Here is a 12,557-nt window from a genome sequence, read left to right as displayed (position 1 = left end):
CAAAGATTAATAAGTTTTAATAACTGTCCAACGAAAAAAGAAACTGCTTACCAATATTACCAATTTACAGATCATGGAGGTTTTTCGTTGATTGATCATTTATTCCTACAATTTTTAAAACCTATTAAATTCATGAGATGATAAATGCAGGTTGCTTTTCAATGAAAACACCCCCCCCTCCCCAAAAAACCCCCAAAAAACTTGAGCTTTTATATATCGCAATATCCATGAATCATGCTCAAAGCGCTTTTCAATGTGTCCATGACCAACAGCAATATGTAACATGTAAAAAGAGACATTCTATTTTGCGACCGATGTACACACGCAAAACTTCGGTTGGTTATTTTCCTCCTTAGTTTTTTTTGTTTCCGATTGAAAGACACACACGGACAAAATAATGTGAAATATATATTTTTCTTCGAATGGTGATTGACTGCTCTCAGCAGAATTTTTCTTTCCTTACGACCATGATTGTTTAAATTTTTCTCTTTTTCTTCCTTCACACAAGACTTCACCACCTCCTCCTCCTCTTCTTTTATATTATTAATCCAAATAAATGAAAGAATCAGCTTAAAAATTTAACACAAACAGGAGCAAAGATAAAGCAGCTTCTTGTGTCAAGAACTCTAGATACACACATCCTTCAAAAAGGTAGGATTGTTCTCTCTTCCTTTCATTTTACAACCAACTTAGACCTGGAACCAGAATTGTGCGTACTCTCTCAAATAATAGGGATTTTTCTTTTGGTACCATAAAATATGGACCTGCTTATTGCATTAAAAATAAGTTGGGAAAGTGACATGATTTGACTAGTCAATTGACGTGTCATATCTGTGTTGTGTTTATTAATTAATCCATATTTTTGTCCTGTTGGTCTAGTTTCCCATGTTCAAAAAGTTCTGATAATTTTTTCACCAACCATTCACAGGCCTGCCAGCCATGGCCAAGCAGAATTAATTGAGCCTCGTTCATGGCAAGATGGAAGAAGAAGGGAATTCAAGTTAGAGAATCATATATAGGAAAAGGCAGTAAGAGTGACCTCCTTTTGACTTACAAGGTCGGTTTGTTTTGTTTGTTTTGTTTGTTTTAAAGGGTTTTACGGCACTTGCAACACATTAAAGTTATATCAGCGCCAGTAAAAAGGAAGAAAATGGGATAGTAAAAAGTTCTAGAATTACAATTGAAGCATCCAAGAGAAAGTAAGACATAGGGGAACTGGGAACAAATAGGGATCAAATGTAGATTCCAAGAGCATATCACCAATGTACTTAGTTTGAGATCACCTATAAGTCTCATCCGGACACAAGAACAAAATCCAACAAAGAGGAACACACTCAAATACTTACATTATACATTAAAAAATAACAAATATACTAATACATAACAGAGAGATGATTTGTAAATTTCCTTGTAAGGAAAAAAATATCATCTCCCAAAACAATAACTATGCATTCGACTGTTTCCCTCCCAGCCAGGACTCCGACCAGGGCCAGGAAAAAAACTAAGTAATCTCATTCCAAAACAAAGACAGAAAGCATGTTGGAAAACGGATATAAGGGGATAGAAGACACAGTGTGTACCTCCCTGCCCGCTATGGGAGGTCAGGATCCCCACCCAGTTACAAGGTCGGTCGGGGGTTTCCAAGTGGGTGAAATACTTCAGGAACACACATTTTTATCTATGTTTTACTTTTATTTTTATTTCTCGACAACAAGAAAGCATAACATAGAGAATCTACACATGCAAAACTCTGAAATTATCTTTTTAAAAAAAAGTTGACTAGTTAATGGACCCGGTGTTATCTCATTTTTAATTTGTATTTTAATGGATGGTTTAATGAGAACATCAATAGACGTCTAACTAAAAGTCATCAACAAAAAGTAACGTAAGAATATACAACTTACTCATGCACTCTAGAAACAAATAATATTAAATTAAATAATTTCTATTGAAACATTCAACAACAACAAAAATAACTTAAAATAATTATCAATAACTTCAGTCATGAAACATTCAACTGAAAAAACACCAACTATATAAGTATAAGGTGAATAAAAAATTGCAGACGATACGATACAATGGAGAAAAAAAATTGCTTCGTCAGATGTCAAAATAAGCATTTACATTGGCTTTTTTTCACTTTTTATAGAAAAGATGCATCAATGGTTGAAGAGTGATTTTGCCTAGAATTAGTAAACCTTGTATTCTTGGAGTTGAATAGTTTGTGACTGAAACAATCATTATGCAAATCTGTAATGACAATAATAAGTGTAAAAAGATAATTCCTTACTGAAAATTCAGTAACTCATTTAAAAAGAGAAAAAACAAAACAACCCCTCCACAAACAAAAAAAGCAAAACAAAAATCTTTGCTCAAAATCGCTTAAATTTATAATTATACTTTAAGAAGGAAAAATAAAATCTTGACAACAAAAGCGATGTGAGGTTGATGGTTATGGCACTTCCACTGGTCAAAGGATCATAGTTATGGCAAGGATGTAGCAATCCACTTCAAAATCTAAAACATGTAATACAAGCTGATATGATGATTGTTGCCTAGCTTTGTACAATTTAGATTTCAAGTCAAACTAAAAATAAATTTTTATACTTTCTGACAAGAAATGTTTTTTTTTTTTTTGTTTTCTGGAGATTTTACAATGCTTGCAATACTGGAGAAACATTTAACATGAGTAAAAAGTAAGTGAAAATAGTGGGGCGAGCACTGGTACAGGTACAAGAAAGAAATCTGAAAGGGTGCGAATAAGACAAAGAAAAATACCTTTAAAAAATGGATTTTAAAAAATATGTGAAAATCAGCCTCCCTTAACTGTGGATCAAACTTCAGACCTCTTGACTACTGTTCAGACATGCTATCATTATAAGATAGAGGTCACCCAACAGTTGGAGTAATTTTAATGCCTAAATTCATAAAGAATGATGAGCATATGAAGTACATTCACTCTTTTGTCTCTGACTTGTACTAACTCATTACATTTATAAACACACATGTCGACTGTAAAACAACAAAGTAATGTCAATAACATTATTTACAAAGGGCTTACAGCTTTTTAAAAAATAAGATGAAGTGCAATCCAAACGCTATGCATATATATCATCATAACATCACAAATAGCTCCCTTGATATTCATTGTTAGAGGATTAAATTATAAGACTCAATTATTGCGTGCTTGAATCACAATGTGACCATCAATATTTTCAAAATATGTATCCTAGGTTACAAACAAAACTAATTTATATAGTCTAACACATGCTAATATGATTGCCTCTACATAACATGAATGTAAATATCAATATATTAAATATAATGTATATATCACTGGTCTGTTTTGCCACTATAAAGAAATTACATGCAAAGATATACAAGCAAAATCAACAAAAAGGTAAAAATTGATGGTGGTGATCGGACACTCAGGGCAATCGAGACACCACAGCCAGGGCGATACTCATGTTTGCGTCTCCGAGGGCGGCAGAAATAACAACTGTCGAAAATAATTTTTTAAAAATTACTGTCATGGATTTATGTAAAGAAAGGAGGATGGGGAAAAGTGAGGGGGGGGGATGTTGGGGGGTGAGTTGAGTGATGGATGGAGTGGTAAGAGTGTGTGTTTAGAGGAGATTGTGCATTTTAAAGTAATCAATTTAGAGTTCTAATTCAATATTCTCTGCACCATTTTCATTGCTACAAAAAAAAAATAAAATAAAATAAAAAGAGGGAATTATTTTCAGTCACTAGTCAATAAAATACTGATGAAATCTTACTGGTCTTCACTTGACAAATCCCTTAACAATTCCTTTTGTTGATTAAATTATACAAAAGGGTTGTCTCTTCTTTACACCTCTATCTTATCTAAGAATGAATTGAATGACTTACTCGCTTGTGAGAACAGCCACCTTTAAAAATCGATCATAATACCCGTTGAAGTATGATGATATCCCCTTATAAAATAATTTCTTTGCTGTAAGAAAGTGCATTGTCTTGCCATCTGAAATTGAAAAAGAAAGAAAAAATAAAGTTGATAATGGTATTATCATAACCATCGTTATTCTATAGCAGCCCCAATTGTTTGAGGATTGATCTACAGTTTACAATTTCATCTTCTTTCTCTCCACACATTCTTACAAAAAAATAAAGTAGACACACACTTGTACATGCAGGACACAGTTGGAAATGGGGATTTTAATTATCACTGATGTAGAATTGAATCATTCCTGTCATTGTTTTGTGGCAGCTTATTTCTGCGATGTCGTCCAGGAGATTATTCCAAGGTTTAATTGTAGAAGGGAAGGTATGATTCGGTTCTTGCATATAGTGGAATTATTTTGTTATGGTCCTGTGTTTTTCTTGTTACTAGATTAATGCTCTTTGGTAAATCAATTGAAATATTTTGGTGGAAAATGTTATGGAATAATTTTGACTTATCTCTCGTTCTTCTTGTTTTAAGAGTGTCAAGTCCAAGTGTTGAGACAAGATTTGATGCACTGGTAATTCATGAGAAGTTATTTGTTTTTTGCCTTTGAAGTTATGTTTGATATGTGCCTCCCCCATTTCATGTTTCCTGTCAGTTCCACACCCGGATACTTTGCAGAATCTACTTGTTGAACAGTTTGGTTGTGCAGTTGGTAATCATGGGATATTGGCTTTCTTTTATCGATGGTTGGCATGATGTTGCATTTTGAATTCATGAACTCCATAAGCCAGTTGCATTCCCACTCTTCTAGTGACTTCAAATCATTATTGAGACACTAACCATCTTCTTCATTCTTTAGCATTGTGTTAACTGCAAAGAGACACACATTTGACAGAAGTTGATTGGGAAGGTCACTTATGTAAATCAAAAATGATGTTACTTTACCCATGTTTGATCTCGCTCCCCTGACAACAACCTGCTGTGTTCATTGGTCTAGAAAGGAGCTTAATCATTGAGTTGTTTTGGGTTTTTTGTTTTCAACCATTTCTAGTTTTGCTAGAAGATGGTGTGGCACCTTGTCAAATGCTTTGGCAAAGTCCGTAAAGACAACATCTATTTGTCCACCTTTGTCTTGTTCTGATAAGATTTTTGTTTTTTGTTTGTTTGTTGCTTTAGGTCTCTTCCAACACAATTGAGGTTATATGAGAGACCGCTGAAACAAAAAAACAAGCAATCCAACAAAAATAGTACAAATGTAAATCAAAATTATAACCTAAAGAAATCATAAGCTAAATTATAAATAACCAAGAACAAACAGGCAGAAGATTTACAGAGAAAAAAATATCCCCTGTCAAAAATACAATCACAAACCAAAGAAGCAGGATAGGCTAGTAAAGAGAAGAAACGACATCACTATCGGATCGTACACCCATGCGAACATCATAGGTATATGATTCAAGGGTGATGCTCCCATCCAACCACCCGCGTTCTGATAAGAAATTGTGCACTGTTGACAAGAGCTGTGTTTCACATGATCTGTGTCATTGGAAACCGAGTTGAGCGTTAGTCAGGATGTTGTTGTTTTCAAGATGGGTAGTTATCAGTGACATTATGATATGCTCCATAAGTTTGCAATACATACTGGTAAGTGAAATAGGGCGATAGTTGGATAGTAATTTTCGATCTCCTTTTTTGCACACTGTTTCCATGTTTTCAGTATATGCCCGGTAAGAAAGAATACTTCAAATAATTGCAGGGCTTAGTTCTGGGGTTAAATTTTCAACAGATGAGGTGGTATTCCATCAGGACCAGCTGCTTTGTGAGTTTTTCAACTACATTTTCTGTAATTATTATGTTTGGCATGATTGGTGTTGATTCATAAAGAGGTGGTACCTCCTGGTTGTTTTTGGTGAGTATTTGGTGACAAACTGAGCAGAACTGTATGTTTCAAATATTGGCTTTGTCATTATTATCTGGAAATTTTTAGTTCCTTCCGGTAGAGGTGAGACCCCAAAGGGATCACATCTTTTGTGTTTTGATAGATTTCCATAATTTTTTGTTGTTTTGTATTCTTAAAAAGTGTTTTTCAGGTGCATTTCGTATGCTAGGCAGTTTTCTTTTCTTGTTTCTTACCTTATGATCTCATAATTTATTCTCTGTTCTTGGTAATTTGATGATAAGCCTTTAATAAAACTCTATGTTTCTTCAGTGAAAGACGTTTTAATTTGGTGTTTATCGACGACCGATTGAATTTACAAATCTTTGTTGGCATATGTTCATTCATTATTTCTTTGAGATGTATTGTACAGCATTCCATATACTTTCTTTTTGACCGAGTTATGAGGGCATTGCTAAATAATAATTTTTCCTCCTTCAATGCATTGTTATTAGCTTTCTTAGAAACATTTACTTATGTGGCTGCTGCTTTATTTTTTTCTCCTCAAATAAGTCTTGGTAATGTCTGATGATCAAGGACTAGATTTTGTCAATTTGTCAGAAAAATATCAGAAATATTGTTCTCTCTGCTTGATATTGTATTAATTTGTGTGAGCCCAATGTCTAGCATTGGTTCTATAAAAACTTCATCTATTGAAACTGGATATTGATGATTCACTACTTTTTTCTGGTTTCAAGTCCATATCATGGAGATTTGTGTCACCTGCAACCCATATTATGACACTTTTTCCGAGACTATTTTTGCACTCTGTTATTTGGGACATTTGTTCTATTGTATTAACTTTGTTTGTTCCGTAGAGAGATGCCACAGTAAAGTTTTTTGCTGGACTTTATTGTTGCAAGGGCTATTCCACCATTGGTGTCAATATTTAATTCTTTGGGTTTTAATTCTCTCTTTATAGCTAGAAGCACACCACCATAGCCATCATTCTCGTGTTTGTGGTAGACTTCAAAGCCAAGCTCATCAGGAAACACAGTTTAGTAGTTATCTTTACTTTATGTCTTTATTCAGCCATGTCTGTGCCGAGTAATAATAATAATAATATTAATAATAATAATAATAATAAATAATAATATATAATAATAATAATAATAATAATAATAATAATAAAAAATAAATAATAAAAATAAATAATAATAATAATAATAATAATAATAAATAATAATAATAATAATAAAAATAATAATAATAAAATATATAATAATAATAATAATAATAATAATAATAATAATAATAATAATAATAATAATAATAATAATAATAATAATAATAATAATAATAATAATAATAATAATAATAATAATAATAATAATAATAATAATATAATAATAATAATAAAATAAATAATAATAATAAAATAATAATAATAATAATAATAATAATAATAAATAATAATAATAATAATAATAATAATAATAATAATAATAAAAATTAATAATAATCATAATCATAAAAATAATAATCATAATGATGATGATGATAATAATAATAATAATAATAATAATAATAATAATAAATAATAATAATAATAATAATAATAATAATAATAATAATAAAAAAAAAAAAAAATTATGCCCATTCCACCACAACATCATAAGATATCGTCGCCTAGGCATTCCATGAAGGAATATAGATATTTCACCAAACAAGATGTCTGATGTCAACAGGAATAACCCATATTGTCCAAGTGAGCAAATTGGGGGTTAATAATTTTGCTCAAGGAAAAAAACCAAAGTGCCTGAAGCAGGGCTCGAACCCGGGACCTTCCGGGCCACAGTACAATGCCATAACCACTCGGCCACTTCGCCCCTGATAATAATAATAATCATTATGATATAATAATAATAATAATAATAAATAATAATAATAATAATAATAATAATAATAATAATAATAAATAATAATAATAATAATAATAATAATATAATAATAAAATAATAATATAATAATAATAATAATAATAATAATAATAATAATAATAATAATAATGATAATAAATTATTTATACAGCACTCATTTCCCAAAAAGACACAGCTCTAGGCGCACATTCAAATAAATAACATTAACAATTCTGTTCATTTCCTCACTCTCACACACAAAACACACTAACTAATAGACAATAGAAAACACAAAACTATAAGATACATACTCAATAATCATTAGAGATATAACATTTAAACAAATGTGTTTTTAAATGAGTTTTAAAAGTTTCCTCAGAATCTCTTACACGTGAATATAAGACGGATCTGCAAATCGCTTGGAACTTCTTTTTGGGGCCATTTAAACAAAAGTCATGAGTGGATCTAAGTCTGCATTTAGAATATATCAGGTTTTTGCAATTTAATCAGTGGCCATAACCCCACTTTTTTGGGCAATGCACTTTGGAAATTTATAATTAAGGTATTGATTATATCTGATTTTTTGCTCGTTTTATCTTTTTGAATTTCTTAATACTTTTCGCTTTTGGCTTTTGTTGTACCATTAATATAATCAATGCCCTCAGTTTTGGCTATGTAATGATATCAGTCAGTGATTTCATCATTGTTGTTGTTGGCTTTGTTGCGGAACTTAGAAGGTTGTTTAGGATTTGAGCTGGTGTGGGGGGTGATAGGGGGAAGGGGATTTTGAGAAGTGTGTTCATCTTCATTTGTGTCCGCTTGTTTTGAATATGTTTTGTGTAGGGTGGTGTCATAAGGACATGGATTAACTGCGACTACAAATAAAAAAAGCCATGGGAGGTCAGGGGAATTGTTTGAGTTGGTGTGGGCGACGACCAAGCACTGTGGTGATTACTTTTTGCCTTCTTCATCCTCCTTGAGTTTGTTTCTGTACTTTATAATGGTCAAGTTATAAATAGATTGAAACACAGTGACTAAAACTGATAATATGTTTGCAATGAAAATAAAATGGCTAGGATTGATAGTGTTGGTGGAATCCATTTTTAAAATCTAAAAATTAACAGCTAAAATTCTTTTTAAAATGTAGAATTTTATAATCAAATGAAGCACAAGCATATCACGCAGAAATGGGTAAAAAATTCCAATAATAATACACAGCATATCCGTTAAAAAAAGCACATAAAATACAGAGCAAGTATGACATGACTTCGCTGATTAGGTGTGTTAACAAAATATGATACATGAGTTAGTCCTCATCAGCTGGGTTTACGCTAAAGCTGATGATCAATAATGTCTTCTCTAGAATCCTATATATTTTTATCAATGGGATGGTTCTTTACATTTAAGCACCCTAGCTTGAAAAGATCCTAAAAATCAACAACCGATGAAAATGAATCAAATAAAAAATAATTTTAATTCTTCATAAGATTTTGAGTAATAAATCTTTTTCTATATAATGTCATGACTTAAAATAAAATTAACTGATTTGAGGTTATAAATATAATTTTAATGTCAATGACAACAGGCACTAACCTAATACTGAAAGACGTAAGCAGAAGCGCATTCTATCCGACTCCGTGCTGGTAGATAATTGTATAAATCCCAACTTGTTCTCTTTCAAGACAGATACAATTGAACGTTCGAACTGCTGTGAACTTAAATGATCTAGGTGTCTTGAAAGCTTTATGTCAGCAAACAGGCGAGATGCTTGAATGGACGAAACATTTGGAAAATGGACAAAACCAAAATTATCAACAAATATATATTCACATTAAAATAAACCTTACTTAAAATATGGAACTACTCTGGTGCATGAACAGACATGAGTATTTAAAATGGTGACATTATATAAAAACAAATCAATATATTGATAATAGTCACGTCTCTCCAATCCGAACACATCCGTTTCAAGAATTTTGTCCGGATTACAGAAACATCCAAAAAGTGGAATCAGATCCTAATGTGTACAAAGAAAAATAAGAAAAATAAAATAGTCCCCGGGCAACCTGTCCTGATAATGGAGACATCTGTATTGTGGAGTTCTGGATTAGTTAAAAGCGAATGTATTTTTTCATAGACAATAGGCCACATTTATGACATAGAATTCTTTACTTTCCAACTCATTATTTACCATTTTTAAAAACAAAATCATGGCTCATTATAAAATCAAAATAAATATCAAATATTAACCAGGAAATAGATTAATTTATTCAATCATACACACACTATTTGTGACCACCCGTCTCAAAACTGGATTATGTCAGGATGTTGTTATGTTTTGTTTTTGAGGGTTTTACAGTGCTTGCGACACAATAAGGTCATTTCAGCACCAGAAAAAGGAAGAAAAGGGATAGTCCAAAAATTATAGATATACAAATAAAAACACACGAGGAAATGGTGTTGGTTCAAATAGGAAACATGTAGATTCCAAGAGAATTCCATCAATGTACTTAGTACTCACATAAATGTCTCATACAGAAACAATTACAGGATCCCACAAAGAGGGATACACTCAAATGTTTACAAACCATTATTTGTTTAAAAAAAAAGAAAACAAAAAAAATCAGTAGGCAAGGAAAACAATATCGTCTCCCTAAAACTATAACTCTACACATTTCACTGTTTCCCTCTCAGCTAAGGACTCTGATAAGGGTCAGAACAAAACTAAGCAATCCCATTCCAAGACAAAGACAAAAAGCAATCTTGGAAAACAGGTATAGGGGGATAGAAGACACAGCAAGTGACCGCCTGCTGATTATGGGAGGTCAAATGAATCGGACCCAGAAAAAAGAAATTAGAAATAAAATAATGGGAAAAAGGACCTTAGAACTCCTTCCAATGCAAGAAATAGTATAAATATTCATCCCCGTAACAAAAAGAAATTAATCTCAAGTTTTATATTTGAAGTAATCATTTCAATTCCCAGCATCTAGATCATCCCAAGGTAATACCGCTTTGAGACCATGACTCACATTTGTACTTTTCACTTAATGCTTACATAGAAACACAAAGCATCAAATTACTTAAACTTATGACTACTACTAAATTATTGCAGATTTTATCACTCAACAGCAACACACAATTGTTTTTTAGTAACCAGCAAGAATTATTTCATAATTTGATGATGTTGTAAATATAAGAAAAGAAATTCATTGTGAAAATATTATCCACAACAAACACCACAAAATTCGCCTTACAGAGGTGAAAAATGAAGGAAGTCAAATAACTTTGTGAAAAATGAAGCCACAGAACAATCTATGCACATCGTAACTCCCCCCCCCAAAAAAAAAAACACAAAAAAAAAACACAAAAAAAAAAAAAAAAAAAAAAAAAAAAAAAAAAAAAATCCAAAACAAAACAAAACAAAAATATAACAAAAACAAACAAACAACACAAAAATAAAACAATAAAAAACAAACCCAAACTATATGTAATTTGTCTTGACATCCCTACACAAGTCCATGGAATTATAATGCTGTATGCAAATTCTAAACATAGCCATTTAAGGTACAGTGGAATCCTAATAAAGTCAATAGTACCAGACCTGACAGATTGGTTGACTTTATCCATTATTAGTGGAACACATTTAGATAAAGAAAAGAAAATTTCAGACTAACAGAGGTGTTTTAGCAGAAGTTGACTTTTAGAGTGATGACATTATGCGAATTCCATTTTACATCAATTTATTGTTCGACTTTTTAATTTCAATTATTGAACTAGATATTCTGTTGTATTTGTAATCAGTGATAAATGATCAGAACAAAGAATTTCGTTTTACCTTTCCCAACTTCATCACCGTTGTCCTGTGACCTTACGGGCCGACTGTGGCCTATGTTTTCGCTAATGTTATACACAGGAGATGCTGTCAGTGAAGAAAGTGGTATATCTGGGATGTGAAATGATGTGCAAATCTCAAGAACTGGAGGACATTCAATAACTCCACTGAAATTGTCAATCTGAAATGTTACAAAAACAATATATAATTATAATTGTATGTATATTACATAAGAGATACTTTTGCAGAGCTTTACCCTAATTCCTAGGCGGTATCACTCATTACCAGATTTTTTTTTTAACATTTGATTTTTTTAAAAACAGGCTTTGAAGAAGTAACTATTCTTGTTTTTAAATAAATCATTAAACAAAATAAAACTATTGAAATTATTATCATAATCTATATTATTATTATGACTATTATTACTATTATTATTATTAACATTATTATTTCTTTCTGTTAGTAAAAATGGAGATATGGAATTAGTTCCCTTCTGATGTAGCTCATTGGGGTAAAATTTTAAATGGGAGTTGAGAGGTTAAGAGATGATGTCAAGAAATCGGAATATCTTGAAATAGTATTTCGTCACCACCCATTTGTCCGATGTAATAAATATTTTTATGGCATAATATCCATCACACTATAATTCCAATTAAAGAGAATCTATCAACAAACCTGTACTTTTGATCCAGGATGACATAGTGTCCATTCCCCGCTTTGGACTCGGACATAAACATTATTTGCTTCACATTTACTCTCATAGCATCTGCCAGTCATTTCCTTGGGTTTGACAATCTAGAAAGACACAATTCAGACTTACGTGAAATGGATACTCCATGAATATTACCATTATTATTATATTATTGTCACTTATATAGTAATCCACAATGAGTTTATAACATGTACTCTTCAATGAAAATCGTTTAATAAAAGAAAATATTAACTTCAATTTGTAAGTACATAAACAAATCATACACTTTTTGAATGATTGATTAAAGG

General features: G+C 31.5%; 1 protein-coding gene across 1 annotated transcript in view; it reads right to left on the bottom strand.

Annotated features, from left to right (window-relative positions):
- Positions 1–1,671: 1,671 nt before the first annotated feature.
- LOC144959697 (ciliated left-right organizer metallopeptidase-like) overlaps positions 1,672–12,557 on the bottom strand; it is a 35,362-nt gene continuing 24,476 nt past the window's right edge. Inside the window, exons 14-18 of the mRNA XM_078892381.1 lie at positions 12,234–12,353; positions 11,562–11,739; positions 9,317–9,490; positions 3,892–4,003; positions 1,672–3,499 (exon numbers count right to left, since the gene is read on the bottom strand). Coding sequence (XP_078748507.1) covers positions 3,364–3,499; positions 3,892–4,003; positions 9,317–9,490; positions 11,562–11,739; positions 12,234–12,353 — 720 coding nt within the window. The 3' untranslated portion in view covers positions 1,672–3,363. The remainder of the gene's footprint in view (positions 3,500–3,891; positions 4,004–9,316; positions 9,491–11,561; positions 11,740–12,233; positions 12,354–12,557) is intronic.

The sequence above is a fragment of the Berghia stephanieae genome, chromosome 1 (assembly GCF_034508935.2).
Source record: "Berghia stephanieae isolate SIO BIC M18660-M18661 chromosome 1, UCSD_Bste_1.3, whole genome shotgun sequence".
NCBI lineage: Eukaryota > Metazoa > Mollusca > Gastropoda > Nudibranchia > Aeolidiidae > Berghia > Berghia stephanieae.
The sequence above is the reverse complement of the archived record's forward strand: the minus strand, read 5'-3'. Positions and strand labels throughout refer to the sequence as shown.